Source organism: Plecotus auritus, assembly GCF_963455305.1.
Source record: "Plecotus auritus genome assembly, chromosome: 7".
NCBI lineage: Eukaryota > Metazoa > Chordata > Mammalia > Chiroptera > Vespertilionidae > Plecotus > Plecotus auritus.
Window position 1 is genome coordinate 76,017,506 of NC_137774.1, and position 16,887 is coordinate 76,034,392.

Sequence of the window (16,887 nt, forward strand, 5' to 3'; positions counted from 1 at the left end):
ACTGTTTTGGGACATTAGAAGAATTCATTTGCTATTTTGAAAGTACAATGGCAGTGCTATTTTTAAGACTCTTCGTCATCCCCATGATTAGCCTGTCTCTGGGGTTTTCCGAATAAGACCACTTAAGTGTGCCTCCTCCAGACACTGACTTTGTGAAGCTGTTGTGTGTGTGTGTGTGTGTGTGTGTGTGTGTGTGTGTTTAAGTTGGAAACATCAAAAATCGCCCCTCTCCCCCTGTGCGTCTGCTCCCTCTCAAAGAACCGGTCTGACCTGGTGGGTGTCAGGGTTGACTGTTTAGGTATGGCCAAGAGTCATGGAGAAAGTCCATTTGAGATCTGCTAAATGGGGACACAGCTCACACAGAGATATTTTTCCTACTTGACATCATCCTTTACAGGGAAAGGGCCTATTTAGAGGAACATTTTCATTTTAATGGCTGAAAAACCTGAACCGCTATCATGACCTCATTTTCATCATTGGGTGCTGGAGGTGCAGCCAGCCAGTGGGTGGGCCCTAAGAGCTGGGAGCTCACCTCCTGGCTGCTCCCCAAGGCAGGTCACTCAATGCTCAGTGAGTATGGCTGTGTGTTCTATGGGTGTTTGGTGTGTGTGTGTGTGTGTGTGTGTGTGTGTGTGTGTGTGTGTGTGTAGATACCTACACAAGGAATATCTGTGTTATCCAGGAATGTGTAACATGCATAATGCATTCATCTATGAATAGGAAGTGTACAAGGTAACCACATTAAAAAAAAAACAACTATGCCAAACTTTGTAAGTGGAAACTAGATAGCATTTAGGAGTGAGAGGTGCTATAATTCATTTTTCCTCTTAGGGGATTTGAAAACATTATTTGGCTCTGAAATGTTTTATTTGAGGATACAGACAAATATAGCTACTTTTTAATATACCTAGGAAATATACAGGTTGGCCTTTGGCTCCATAGACATCTGTAAGTATAGGTTACATACCAGGTACCAGATGGGCTGATCAACCGTGAGCTAGACGGGAGTGCTTCACGTCACCCTCACAGACTCCTGAGCAGCAGGAAAGACAGGCCATGGAGACAGGCCTCTGCAGTAGAGGATACTGTGCTCTGTGATGAGGGAGAGGCTGCTGAGAGCCAACGCGGGCAGGCCGGTGGTGTTAGAAGGTGGGAGGCTTCTGGGAAGAAGGGGCATGTAAGCTGAAGGAGAAAGATGGGTAAGAGTTCCCCAGGGAAGGGGAGGAGGGAAGATGTCCAAGGAGAAAGAGCTGCATGGACAAAAGTCAAAGAAGAAACAAGCTCTTAACTCCACAGGAAAATGAACCTTCAGAGCCTTATCAGTGGCTCCCTCTTACAGACAGCAGTTTTCTGCACCAGAAACTAGAGGGGTTGGATTTTCCTGTCAGATGGAAAGTCAGTGTGCTCATCCATCCTTCAGAGCTTTTGTGTGAGGTATGAAATGTATTTGCATTCATGCAAAAAAGGAAGTTGGCACATAAACGTATGCTACAAGACCAAGTAGAAAAAATAACTGGGGTATGGGGAAATCAGAATTCACGATTCACCAAAAGCTTTAAAAATAACCAAGCCACACCAGTCTGGTGGTCTCTCTTAGATTCACATTATCTGGCCTGTGCATCATGCCTTCCCATCCTGGGGCACATGTCACAGATCCTCCTCTCCAGCAGCATGGTGCCTTCTTCATGTATTCTTCATCTTTTCTTTAATATATATATATATATATATATATATATATATATATATACACACACACACACACACACACACACACACATATACATATATATTTAATATATATGTCTCTATATAGACATATATATATATTTAATATATATATGTCTCTCTATATATACATATATATATTTAATATATATATATGTGTATGTATATATATATATATATATATATATATATATTATTGATTTCAGAGAGGAAGGGAGAGGGAGAGAGAGATACATCAATGATAAGAGAGAAAGAGAGAATCATCGATTGGTTGCCTCCTGCACACCCCCTATTGGGACTGAGCCCGCCACTCAGGCATGTGCTCTTGACCAGAATCAAACCCAGGACCCTTCAGTCTGCAGGTCGATGCTCTATCTACTGAGCCAAACTGGCTAGGACTGTACTCTCCATCTTTAAGGGGCTACCCATCAGCATTACACTCAGTTCCTATGCTCCCAAGCCAGGTCTAGAATGTTCTTCTCTTGTTCCCCATTTTAAGACTGAGATAAAATATTCAAATTATTTTTTAAGAACAGCAAGTTGCTGGTTGCTTGAGATAGAATTCTGACCACGAGGCAGGTCAAAAGAAACCACCTCAGCACCAGCTTGCAGCATTGCCTGGTACCTCTGCATGTCCTGGAAATGGCCGGGGGATGGTCTCTCTGGTTATAGTGTACTTCCCCAGAAGAGAATTCTGGCAGACATCTGACGCAGGAGGTCTTATAACTCCTTGTCTGGGTGGGCTATATGAAGGTCCAATGGAACAGGAAGGAAAGTCCCTTGGGTATTTGGGGGATTGTTTCTGGAGCAAGCTATTCATGAACCCACATGAACCCAACTTCACACAATTTTGAACTCGTCAGCTTGAATAGAAAAGTATTGAGAAGCTTGGAGAGAGAGAAGTTTAACAGAAATTAAGAGTACTGCTGCTAATAATAAAGTACTATCCTTACTTCAATGGTATGGAGTCTTCCAACTTTCTGTGGGATTCAAAATATATTTGCATCTTCATCTTTATTCCTCCTTTGCATACATAATGCAGATTTTAGGCCAGGATGGTTTGCCTTGGGTTCAGACTAGCTTCATGACAATTTGGTTCCTTGGGGTGATGTTAGACAGGTAGGTTGAATGTTCAGGTTCACCTACATTCTTCCCAGCACTGTGGTGATATTGACTGCTAGTGCCCATAGACACCAATGATGCCACCAAGCCCTCCATCTATGACTGGAACTATGGAATTTTCCTTCCTTGCCTAGTGAGAGAATTGCCCCTGATACAGCCAGAATCCTGGTTTCCCTTAATACTTTACCATAAATGTATGGCATGGCTATGGATGCTAGGGAATTTGGATTATAGGTGAGGATGAGAACATTGCAATATGATTCTGGCTGATCTAACATCCAAATGTTGTGTCAGATAGATATTCACCTCAAAAACTCAACCCACTCCATAGGTTTGCACTATAGACGTTGGTGGTACAATATTCTACTTCATACAAAGAACTGAAGCCTTCTTTTGATGGTGCTCGGTGCTGAGAGGCCATGGGAACCCAAAGGCTGGACCACACAGCGGCTTTTTTGACAGATTCCTGGGCTCCTCTTGGGGATTCTGATCTGGTAGATATATGGCAGGGCTTGGCACCTAAGTGTTTAATATGCTCCCAGTTGCTTCTGATGTGTAATTAAGTTTGGAACCGAGAGCCATCAAAGAGAGAAAACCCCCCAAATTATGTTGTTTGCTCATCAAAGACCTATATTTTTTGTTATGTTGTTTTGTTTTTGTTAATCCTCACCCGAGGATATTTTCTCCATTGATTTCCAGAGAGAGTGGAAGAGAGGGGGGAGAAATATCAATGTGAGAGAGATACATCAATTGGCTGCCTCCTGCACACACCCTGACTGGGGCCAGAGATCGAGCTTGCAACTGAGGTACGTGCCCTTGACCAGAATCAAACCCATGACCCTTTAGTCTGAGGGCTGATGCTCTAACCACTGAGAAACCGCACTAGGACAAACATTTCAGACCTATCTTTATCACAGATCCTCACCATGAGAAATGTTATGAAAGGTAATTCCGCCCACCTCCCAAATTAAAGAAATTTACTTTTTTACTCTACAATCCTGCCAAAGAGGCACGTCCTCTAGCTTGAATCCATTCACAGCTGGTGTCCTCTACCGATGAGCTCATGTTAACACTGGAAAGTTCTCTGTTAGGCAGTCCACAGGGCACCCTTCCCAAATGCCCTGAGCTTCGGAGAATGCTCTAGTGACCTCGTGAGTGATTGGGAGTTAACACTAGTTGGTTATGACTACCTCTTACTTATAATCACTATTTTATTCTTCGTAAAATAGAATATTGTCCTGCCCCAACTAAGCTTAAAGCCAGCATTTACCTTTACGCATAGTTGAAATATCTCCACACATGGCATTATTTAACCCAGTTTACATTGTGAAAAACAGAACGAGCTGGGCAAATTGACTGGCAGTGTCTCAAAAGGTTGGTGTATATATCTGAACAAGTTGTACACTTATTTTTAGGGGTTTTAAAAATAATGTGTCATATTTTCTGTACTCTTCTTAGGAACAGTGTCAGTGAAGAAAAAAAGATGGCTTTTGACAATGTAACATTTAGTGGGGTTGTTTTTTGAGTCTGAAAAATTAACACAAAATTTGCCAGTGGTGAAGTGAAGGGTGTATGTATCTACCAGTGGAAGAGGAAGTGCCCAGTATTACCTTAGATAACATCCTATAAACAAAGCCTCTTTATTGTCTACCTATTAATATGACAAATGAAAACCAACATAATGTTTTAGAACTTTATCATATGTTGACTCATTTCCCTTTTTGGTTAATAAAGTAGTCTGGGAAGCTGACAAATTTCTAAGCATGTATATCATTTTTGGCGATGGGAGGGGGAAGTTAATACAAAAGACTTACTTGAACTGTTTGCATTATTGATCAATTGATATTTATTTCTATTCATTTCATGTGATTATTTTGTTTATTAGATCTAAGAGTTTAAGATTTATTATAAAGAAGGTCTTTCCTTTTTTTGTAGGCTTCTAATTTTTATTTTTGAGAAGTAAAGGCTGTAGAATTGATCAATTTGAATAACCCTAAAACTGCATGAGGAAGAGATGTTCTTAAAACCACACGGCATGACTCTGTAGGCAATGTTAGAAGATTTTGGCATTCATTGTTGAATTCTGTGCACACGTTTTATTTTACTTTATTCTTAATTTGCATGTCAAGAAAGTGGTTCCCTTTTTATTTTCCTTGTTATTTCATTTTATTCTCTGTGAAGACACCGTACATTTATTTTGATCTCATTTTCTTTCCGTTAGATTTATTTTCTTCTGTAGTGACATTTAGAAAGGTATTTTGGGTATCATTCTTTGAATTCTTCAGGGGTTACAGCTAACTGGTGACAGAAAAAAAAATCTTGTTCACATTTGTTGCTTACTGATTGCACATCTTAGTACTCTTATAATTTCTCTAATTTGCATGTTACAGAACGGAAGCCAGGACAAGACATAGAAATTAAAGCGAGAGAACGTTACACAGTGGTCGTTGACTGAAATAATAATCTGCATGTTGTTTTCCCTTCTCCCTCCTGCATGCAGGGATTTGGTTTCGTAACTTTCGAAAATAGTGCCGATGCGGACAGGGCGAGGGAGAAATTACACGGCACCGTGGTAGAGGGCCGTAAAATCGAGGTGCATGTTCAAAATATTTTCCTTTACATCTTTTTGATAAATGTCTGCTTTCACGCTCATTCGTTGTTTCAGATGCATCATTGTGTCTTGTATGTGACCCTATTCCCTTCTCATTGTTTATATATATACTTATATATAAAAAGGAAAACTGGCCTTACTTTTTTTTTCATTTTATTTTATTATGTTACTCTTAATACTGCTGAAAGGTGGATGGCAAACGTGAGACCAAAACAAGGTTAATCTGAAAGTTTTTTGATTTGATTTGATTTGATTCGTTTATTTTCCATGTGTTAGAGCCAATGGGTGCAGTAGTTCCAGACAGTGGAGAGAGTGTTGCAAAAACAGAACGACATACAGAGCAGATTCTTTTTCTTTTTTTTTCTTTCCACTGCAGGGTTGACGAGGGATCCACAGTGGTGTGCAAATTAAGCCAAATTGTGAAAGAAATATCAATCGAAAGAACAGTTGTTTTATATTTGTAAAAAATGAGAGGTTTTGTCTTTAAACCTTTCATTTTTTTTAAGAAGTCAGTTTGAACCTTTGTATTCTTCTGATAATAAAGCAAATAAACAAACAGGATTTCCTGTTCAATATCTGGCCCCTCTTCATGGATAAAATTGATGCTAAAATTCTGGTACTCAGAAATCGCCTCCTTCTACCACTGGATCTCCCTCAACATGGCCACAGGGTCATATTTGTTAAAACTTAAAAAAAGAGAAAAAAAATACCAGTTACGAATGCTTTAGTCTTTGGAGTAAGATGTTGCATATTTTGCCTTTTATTTTCCCCCCCTCGACGATAACGCTTAGGCCCCTCACCAAACTCTCAGTAACCATGGTAACTGTATACAAACCCATGCTGGCGATGGTGGTGAATGGTAAGTGGTGAAGTCCATCTGCCGTTACACGTATTTAGTGCTGATATCTCTATATACATATATATATATACCACGTGACTTTTTTTGACTTGTCATATTAAGTTTTCTTGATGCTCTATTTTTTTGGATATTGGTACGCCTGTAATTGAGTGTACGTTCTAAGCTAGCCTGGAAGGCACTGACTGGATTGAGACATGACCGGTGCACATCTTACTCAGATCGTTAACTCCATATTGTGTTAAACAATGCACCCTCTCTTTTATCCTTTCGTTAGCTGTGACTTTAAAGCTTGAATGATTTCGTTAATTCTTGCGATGTCAAAGGCTCTTGTTCCGAGTGTTGAATGCTAGATGTTGCTTTCCCCCGATGGTTCTTCCCTCCCGAAGTGTTGCACACGGCGAAAACTTGTTTGTCCCTTTTTTTGACATTTATGTTCCCTTGTACCTTGTCTCTCCCTTCTTCTACTCCACTGCATGTTCCTTCATATGAACTTTATTTTCTGTTTAAAAGCTATTGTTTCTGTGTTACCATGGAGTACACGCATGCTTTTAAATCTTCAATTATGCAGTTCCTTTTAATTTGCTTTTACTGTCTCCTTATTAAACTTAAATGATATGACATTGCTTTATTGAAATGATTTGTAAGTTAAAACGGTTATGAAGTAAATGTAATTATAAAAATGTATGATTTTTGTTATGCACCTACTGCCTTTTATAAATTAAAATGCATTTTAGTTTGTTTTGTTTTATTTTTTTTTTAAGTAAGTAATCACAGTCATAATGCATGCAACTAATGGAACTGTGGGTTGGCCCCAGGATATGTGCTCACTTGAGTTTTCTGTGTGCATAGGTAAATAATGCCACAGCACGTGTAATGACAAACAAAAAGACTGTCAACCCTTATACAAATGGTGAGTACACACTGGCCTTTACCAGAAGTCGCCTGTACCTCTGAACCTGTCAAGTAATTTCACTACAGAGTCTATTTCAACAAGCCCTGTTTGCCTTCGCATGCGAGGGTGTCCTTACTGCTGACCTGCTACAGTGAACCACCTGAGCCAATTAGATAATTTCCACAAAGGGCCGGGGTTAGTTGCAGGTTAACCTGCTTGCTCTTCTTCCAGCCTCTCTAGGATAGTTTCCATTTGGGGGGTGAGATACAGTCACTATTTGGGAATTGGTTGGGTCATTTAATTTATTGTTATAATCGTAAGTTGAGGGAGGGTGGAGGCTTTTTGTTTGTTTGTTTGTTTGTTTGTTAACCATCACCTCGTTGATCACTAGTCATTCTTGGGTTTGTGGCTGCAGAATTTGGTTCCTTCTTTGAGTCTCCTCTGGAGTTATTAGGCTTTTGAAGGGGCTTGGAGGATCCCTCATGACGAGTTCCGAAGTGAGAGAAGAATGTGTGAGTGCTTGTTTCTTACTCTCTGGCTTGCCCAGCGTCATTTTGGGTCAGGCAAGGATGTTTCATTGACCCCTCGGGACAGTGTATTCTGGCCCACACTGAGGACTCATGTATATATGGAAAGTCACTAAAAACATTCCAATATTTTGATTCTTTAATCCTCTGCAGGGTACATCTCTCTTAAGATATATAGGGAGAAAGGCTGCTGATATGCTGATCACATACTTAATTGTACCAAATATTATAAAGAAAGTAATGCAGTATTAAAGTGTATATGCTTAGTGGAATATTATACCCATTAAAATGAGCAGAGTTAAAACTGAGAGAGCCCCATAATGAATGAACATTTTTTCAAATAAAAAATTATATGTATAGCATGATTTGAACTAAATTATGATGGGAATTACACCGAAGTGGTAATGGCTGAATTGAATTGTGAGACTGAAAGATATTTTTTTTGTTGTTTTATAGGTTTTTAAGAATAATTTTATTACTGTCATAAAGGGAAAGTATTGAATTTTCCATTTTTAACATTTTAATTATACATAAAACATGGAAATGTAGAGTCATTTGAAAAAAAAGGAAGAATGAAACATTAAAGAAAAGGCTAAAATATACTTTGAATAACACCACTGCCAACGGGGTTTCCTTTCTTCCTCCTCAGAGGACGCCTCCATTACAGATCTATGTCTGTACTTTTATTTTGCATTTTTGCATGTATCTGGAGTAACTATCTACTTACAGCATTCACAGTATTGTGTATATGCTTTTTATGTAAATGGTATCATGGTGTACATATCATTTTCAATTGGCGTATGGAGTTCTTTCAGTGTTAATGCATACAGACCAGATTCATGCTTTTTAGTAGTTACATAATATTCCATACATGGATCTATGAGTTTATTCCAACTTTCCATACTGATTGGATTAATTTTATTTTTGTTATGATCATTAGCATTTGGTAGTTTTGTTCTTCCTTGTGCCAGCAGCTGCCAATTTGGCTAAATAAGTTTGTTCATATTTTTAAAAGGGGCATCATTAAACAGATATATACTCTCAATATTATAGGGCTCTCAGCTGAAAGATCAGGAGAATTATTTATTCTGCTGACCCATTTTCTCAGCTCCAGCAGCCAAGACCTGTCCTTAAATGGAATAGAAATTTCACAACAGACTTTGGATGCCTAGTGTTGCAATGAAGCCACCTCCGATTCATGGGTCCTGAGGCCTTTCTGCTTGGGTCAGAATGAGAGCACTGCCACTTGCCAGAGTTAATACATGACACCATCACCCTGACTGTTGGGAACTTTAAAAAATTATGAAGTAGTGAGCATGTGTGTGTGCATGCACGTTCTCATGCATATGCATAGGTGTTCCTGTGTATTGTTTATGAGAGGAAATGAAGTCAGGAAGCTAAATATTATTCCTTAAGCCATATGTATGCATATTTATTTTAAAGAAAGAGTTATTGATCAATGTCATACCCAGGGGCTGAAAACTGGACCTGTGGGATTTTGCACACAATTCAAAGCACGTTCATTAACAGCCAACATTTCTGGAATACTAACCGTGCGGCAGTAGGCGAAGCATATTAAATACCCTGGGCCCACAGGAAATCCTATAGAGAGGAAATAATTATCCCAATTTTAAAGATGCAAAAACTGAGGCTAGACAAGAGGAAGTAATTAGTGAAGTCATTTGCTTTTGTTGTGAAGTAACACGATCTCTGGCCATTCCTGTGTGTATGTGAATGCGTTACTTTCCCCGTCATCTAACGAAACAGCACTCAGATAGCAGCCGGCAACAATAACGCAAGGCTCTTCAGTGTGGACCCCAACTTCCTGCCAGATGTTGGCATAAGCAGCCCACATCCCATTCCCGGTAGCCATGCCTTCTTAATTTCCAGCAATGAGAAATTAAGAAGGCATGGCTACCGGGAATGGGATGTGGGCTGCTTATGCCAACACGTGGGCCTCTCCTCCATGTACCTGAAAGGGGCTACTCAGAGGCTTATCCTGACATGTGGCCTGAGTGTGGTACCTAAAGGGTCCATGGACAGTCACAGAAGAGCTGACTTAGAAAATCCAATGCAAATTCTAATTACATAAAGACAGTTGGACCCCTTGGAGACCTTTGGTATTCAAAGAAAGCGGTTCTCAAAGTTTTTCCAATTGTTAGTTCATGAGTATCATCACTACAAAGACATTTCTGATAAATTGCAATACAACTTAACTGAAAATATACAGAGACCCTCTTCAATCCTTAACAAGAGTGGTAGAATGGTAGGAGGGGATATTATCAACACACACACAAAGAAAGTGGTAACTATGTGGAATGATGTATATGCTAATTAGCTTGAGTGTGACAGATATTTTACAAAGTATGATAATATCAAATCAACAAGTTGTACACCTTAATTATATACTGATTTTAGTTGTCACTTATACCTCAATAAAGCTGGGGAAAAAGAGAAAAGTCAGGACCAATGAAGTTACAGTGAAAGGAAAAATTAAGTGATCTGTGAGATTCATTAGTTACCTTATTCATTCTCACAAACCATCAAACTTACGTTCAGCAAAATTATACATTACTGGAGTCATCACATTTTTAAGGTCATCTTCAAATGGTGAAATATAACTATTAATGCCAACATCGCAGCCATGCATTCCTTCAATCGTGTAGCCAACAAAAGTTTGAGTGGCTGCAAAGTTTCCAATGATTAATAAGATTGGACCCTAAGTGCAATGAGACAGATGGTTAGGAGACTGTGCTATGGAAGACTACAGTTAATACTCTCATGGAGGACATGGATTCTATTTCCCAGAACAGTTAACTTGGGTATAAGAGAAGACTATAGAATGACATATAAGGATTTGGAAACTCTACCCATCAGAAAGCTCCACAAACAGAAAATTGGGCTACTTCCATAGTGCTGATTTTTTCTGAGGATTCCAATACTCAGAGAGGAGTTGGGGTTTACACTGCCCATTGGAAGTCAAATGCTTGCTCTGCAACACAAGTTGAGAACCAGATTCTCAGGGATTTTCTAGATATTGGAGAAGCGTGGGGGTTGGATGGAGCTCTTTTATTTCTTAGAGATCTTAGGAAGGATAAAAACTGGACAAAGAGACTATAAAGAGAGGTGGAGTTTGGTATCAGCTTTGCCTTTCTCTAGCTACTGACTGACAGGCAGGTTGCTTAAACTCTCCACACACCAGTATTCTCAAGTGGCAATTGCAGACGTAATAGGATCTACTACATAGGATATTTGTGACTATTAAGGGAGATAAAGTACACAACACAGTGCCAGGGAACAGAGTGCCCTAAAAATTCAATGACATAATAATCTCAACAATATGTAGCCATCTTGTTTGTTTTTTGCTATAGGTAGTAAGTTGCATTTTCTGACAAACATACTAGTTTAAGAATCAAATATTCAGATGCTGTTAGAGGCTAGGCAGGTAAAATAAGTGAGCAAATAGAGAAGGGCTGAGAAACTCACAGTCATTTTAGATTGTCTTTCACCTACATACTGGGAAAAGCAAGACATTTCTTTACCAGAAGGAAAAACAGCACATGGTAACAATGAAAGACTGCCAACATGTATCCTCCAAGCCAGGCACACACTAGGGAATAGTGGTGACTGACTAACTGGGAGTTTAATGGGGTCTCTTCACCTCCAGCCATCTGAAGTTGCCATTTCTAATAATGTTTCAAGAGAACCAGAAATCCTGTATTGTAGATGAAATCTACATGTTGAGAATAAATATATGTAGCAGAAAAAAAAGAACGAAAAAAAGGAAGGAAGGAAGGAAGGAAGGAGGGAGGGGAAGGGAAGGTAAGAGAAGGGAAGGGAAAGGAAGGGAAGGAAAGGGAAGGGAAGGGGAAAAAGATACTAAGTGAACCAAACACAATGTACCACTAACTTTTCATTTGGGGCACTGCCTCATGCCCCATTTCAGCAATCAGGCCCTGGTATCCTCAGTACATGTTTTTAGAAAACATTGATGTGCAGTTTGAGAAACTCCTGTGGTGCATTTAAGGATACTTTCTTGAATGTGTTTCTTTGATATCTAATCCAGTGTTAAGGAACATTCAAACCTGTAAAGAATTTTTGTGAGTTAATTTGAGCCAAACTGTTGACAATTGCCAGGAAACAGAATTTCAAAATATTGAGATAATGCTCTGGAGACTGGTGGTTTTTCACATATTTTATAAATTACCATCAAAGGAGGAGATATAAGACTGGGTTACATGAAATCCATTGGTGCTAGATTAGGGAGGTGGGAGAAAGCAAAGCGGGGAAACCTCTGGGATTGGATTAAAAAGTAAAATGATAGACACATGCTTCTTTTACATAGGTGGGCATAAGATAGTTAACAGTCAACAATTAACATGACAACAATAACAATGAGGGAATTTGTGGTCTCTGCCCTATGGTTGTGCCCTGAAGGATCCAGAAAAATGGAAGTTACAAGTTACCCTGATATTCCAAAAATAGGTTATCTAGTTGCAAAAAGACCATAGGCTCAGTTAAAATCAAAGTTGATCTTTGTCAGGGAAGATACCAGCCTAGGACTTGACTATCCCAAATAGACTGCTTTTTAATTAAAAAGCTTTAATTTCAGACCTTCCTTTGTGATTACTCTAGGTCTCATGATCACGTTTGCAAGGCAGCACACAGGCCTTCCCTGAGGTAGTCGAATTAGCATGTGGCCCCACACCAGTAAAGCCCTAGAGAAGGCCTGTTCAGGTTTTGTTTTTTGGGTTTTGTTTTTGTGTGTGTGTGGGTGGGTGGGTGTACACATTCAGACTTGCCTTTTAACACCTAATAGAGCCTTAGTTAACAGCTGGCATGTTGGCCAGCGTCTTTATGGGAAGCTGGCAGATGACCTTTGAGAAGCTAAACTTGAGGATGGGAGCACTGATTTAGAGGTGGCCCCTCCAGGCCCAGCCACAGAGGGGTCTCTCTAACCAGCTCCTGCATCTGATATGGAGAGAGACCCCCATGTGTCTGGTCTCTGCTCCACTGCCTTGTTTTATGGGGGGCCCTGGGAGGCCGGGAGCGGTGGGCTTAATCAGCTGTTCTCTTTTTGTGGTAAGCCTCATTGTTCGGTTTAATGTCCTTGATCAAAATCTGTGAATATGTAAGGCCTGGGGATGTACATAAACTGCCTGAGAAATTAAAACTGGGATCATTTTGTCCGTCTTCCTGACAGTGCAGGCTCCTATCTCCAGCAGGGTTATCCCAAGGGTCTCTTCCAGGTACTAGATGGAGTCACAGGGACTAGGAGTTCATTTGCATGCAATTTGCATACATTTACATAAGCCTGCCTGAGCTCTGTAAGTCTGAATAGAGGTGATTTTCAAGGGCTGGATTCTTATTACCTTTCCCTTGAAGACTGTCACCCGTAACGGGGTCCTTCTTTATTAGATGTATATCAGGAAGCAGGTCATTGGAGGTTGAAAGAAGATAGAATCCTAACCAAAAGGGAATGAGTCTATTAGAAAAAGCTTTATATTCTTTCAGTTCCTTTAGAGCAAAACTAAGTATGTATGGAGCACCGACTATTCACCAGATGCAGTTTTAGATGCTGGGAATTCATATTGGATGTCAGACCTGCTCACTTTACCAGTAATTCTAATAAAGGAGATGGTTATAAAAACAATTAACAAGCAGAGAAAGGAAAAAGATGAACCTAGGTAGTGTTAACAGCCATACAGGAAATAAAACTGGGAATTGAATCAGGGAGTAGTTCAAAGGCAGGGAAGGGAGTGGCATTAAGTAGCTTCCCCTGGGAAGACACTGGAGACCTAAATCAGGTCACAGTTGTCAAGAGTGAAGGAATCAGTCTAGAGCAGTGGTCGGCAAACTGCGGCTCGCGAGCCGCAGTTTGCTGCTCTATTGACTAATGAGTTTGCTGACCACTGGTCTAGAGAGATAGAGGAAAAAGAGAGAGATTAGATAGACAGCAGATAGATAGATGATAGATAGATAGATAGATAGATAGATAGATAGATAGATAGATAGATAGAAAGGTTACTTGGCCCAAGGAAATAAGGAAGAGAAAAGCAGATGATAGAAACATGATTTTTTAGGCCATCTTAGATACCTCTGAAAAATTTCTTTCTTTGAGGAAATGAAAGACCATTAGTATAACTTCTCCTTGACAGTTACATCAAAGTGAATTGATGGGTCCACACCCAGTGAATGGTGTGTGCAACTGAAGAATTCAAGACAGCCGATAAGGATGCCTACAAGAAAAACGGTACTTGAGTAGTGTTAAAAAGGACCCTGTCTCCACTACCAGTAAAAGGTGGGGCAGAGGGAAGAAGGGGCAATAAATAAATAATTCATTTAATATAGCTCCATATAGATTTCTTTCACAAACTCTAGATTTCTATGGACTAGAAAGAGAATGTTAAATATGTTTAGATAACCCTGTAACTTTATTTGCAATCAGTTTCTCTCTCTCTCTCTCTCTCTCTCTCTCTCTCTCTCTCTCTCTCTCTCTTTTAATTTCAAATAACTTGACGTGAACATCAGTTCCCAGGTTCTCTTGAATTGGGTATTTTCTTCTTTGAGAAGCAGCGGGATTTCAGCTTGCCAAATTGAAGTCATTCTCTGCATTCATAGAACACATATTCTGAAATGTTTGGGGCAATATTTATTTTTATATCACTATAGAAATTCCTAAAAGACAAGATGTGGTTAATATGAGAGAGGAAGTTGTCAGTATGAAGTTTAAGAAACCATTGGGACAATAGGTATCAGAATTTTATGTCTCTTTCTGTATGTCTGAAATATAGCTAAGGATTTCCCATTAAGAAGTCTCCCAAGTAATTCAAAGACAACCTTTTGAAAAACTCTATCCTAAGGACATCATGGGAACTGTAAACCGGCTAGCTTATTAAAGTTAGAACTGAAAGTTCATAGAAACTAAACATTTTCTCAGAGTATTCTAGAAAGTCCTTAAGTCCACTGGGGGAATATCTGTTGAGATGTTGGAGCCTCTTAGTGGGTCAGTAGATTTTGGTCACCTCTCAGCTGTTCTTACAGGCACTTCACTTAGGTCAGATATTGGGGTATCACACCTCTCCCTTCTGGAAAGAGCTGAGAGTTCTCCTTGTCAGAAACACCTTCCCACACATCCCAACTTTCACCACTGCCTTTGCTCAGGAACATTCACTCAAGGACCTCCTGTGTTTGACCCTCAGCCCAAGGACACAGGTTTTCCACAAAAGGCAGCACACATGTCCTTCACTGCCTTTCAGGAGTTCCATATGATGGATGTTTTCATAAAGATGTGCCAGCAGGGGCAGGAAACGATCACCAAACCCTAAAACATGCCCATTCTTCTGAGATTGTTCCCCAAATAGTGCCCAGCAGGTCTCTCATATGGGTAGCTTCTTGATTTGCAAATATTCTTCTATGCTCTTTTCTTGAGTAAAAGTTTTTGAAAGGCCATGATTCATTTGACAGAAAATGCTCCTTCCAAAACTTGGAAAATTACAGTATTCTGGTCATCTTATATACAGGTTATTTGAAAGTCACCTTAGATATCATGCATTGATTAGGAATTGGTATGGCTCTTGAAGGCAACTGAAATATATTCCATACTTAATCTCTACTGGATAAATGTCATTTTCTTTAGGATTTAAAAAGCACTTTGGAAGTCTACAGTCTCCGGGTCATAATTAGGAATGACAATTATCAGAATACTAGAGGCCCCTCTGCCTGGCCTGCGCCCCTCTCACAATCTGGGACCCCACGGGGGATGTCGGACTGCCAGTTTTGGCCCGAAACCGGCAGCCCAACATCCCCCAAGGGATGTAATAGTGCACGAAGCAGCAGGCAACTGGGGAGGAGCCCCCGCCGCTCCACTCATCTCAGCCCTGCTGCACCTGCTGCCACCACTTGGTAAGCTTGCTCAGCAGCGCTCCTGCTGTGGGAGTGCACTGACCCCCAGGGGGCAGCTCCTGTGTTGAGCGCCTGCCCCCTGCTGGTCAGTATGCATCATAGCGACCTGTCGATGGGTCGTTCAGTTGCTTTAGCTTTTATATATATAGATATTGCTGCAAAGAATTCTATTCCTGTGAGCTTTCAAAATTTTGTGAACTTAACACACAGAGACATGTGATGAATTATTTAGTGGTGACCCATAAAAGAGTAAAAGAAGGAAATTATTTAGTGGCTCTAAAAAATATTGATATGGAGGAAAATTAATTACTACATCACTTTCAAAAGGTTCACCTGTGGCTGGTCAGTAGTTTCCATTTTATTAACTTGTATAGGCAGAAAATCAAAGGAGGGAATCACTCTATTTCCCTAGTACTGTGTAGTTTTCAAAGAATGTTTATATGCCCAAACTATCTATTCCAGCCGTGGGCAAACTACGGCCCGCGGGCCAAATCTGGCTGTTCTATCCAGTTCTCTTGCTCTCCCCTCCGCTCCTTTACTTTGAATTTATATTAGTTCACACAAACACTCCATCCATGCTTTTGTTCCGGCCCTCCGGTCCAGCTTAAGAACCCATTGTGGCCCTCGAGTCAAAAAGTTTGCCCACCCCTGATCTATTCTCTGAATTTTAAAATTATAAAAGATACCAACCCCTTAGATATGCGGTTAATTTGCCACGTTATTCTTTGTTGAATCAAAGATGATATTAATGTTTTGTGTATTTGTTTCAAGGCTGGAAATTGAATCCAGTTGTGGGTGCCGTCTACAGTCCCGAATTCTATGCAGGTAAACAGTTTCTCTTTTGCACGATGTCTTCTTGTTCTGTTCTATCTGTGCTTTGCCTGCCACTAAAGAATTGGGTTTTGTGTTAAAAAAAAAAAAATCGGAGCCAAGTAAATTCTTAAGTTCTGAGTGATTTTATATATTTATTTATTATTATTATTAATTTTTTTTGGCAAAATCAAAAGTGTTTAAAACCCTTTGAAAAAATAAAGGGGGATCATGTCAGTTCCACTGTGGAACAGGCATGGAGCCACTGCTCCTTCTGACATTTCCCATTGGTTTTGCCTTAAAAAAAAGTGTGGAGACTTTGTGCAGGTGCATATTGAGCAAATGTTCACGCCCATTTTTGGTCAGTGCCTGGATGTGTTCTTTTAGCCATACATTTCCGTTCGGGGTCGCATTTTTTTTCCCCCCTGGCAAAGCA

At 40.0% G+C, this 16,887-nt stretch overlaps 1 protein-coding gene across 46 annotated transcripts in view; it reads left to right on the forward strand.

Moving 5' to 3' along the window:
- The window catches only part of RBFOX1 (RNA binding fox-1 homolog 1), a 2,122,525-nt gene that overhangs the window by 1,998,795 nt on the left and 106,843 nt on the right, over window positions 1-16,887 (forward strand). For all 46 annotated transcript variants that reach the window (XM_080678210.1, XM_080678241.1, XM_080678221.1 and 43 more), the window contains 3 exons: window positions 5,348-5,440; window positions 7,167-7,227; window positions 16,413-16,466. In XM_080678210.1, coding sequence (XP_080534336.1) covers window positions 5,348-5,440; window positions 7,167-7,227; window positions 16,413-16,466 — 208 coding nt within the window. The remainder of the gene's footprint in view (window positions 1-5,347; window positions 5,441-7,166; window positions 7,228-16,412; window positions 16,467-16,887) is intronic.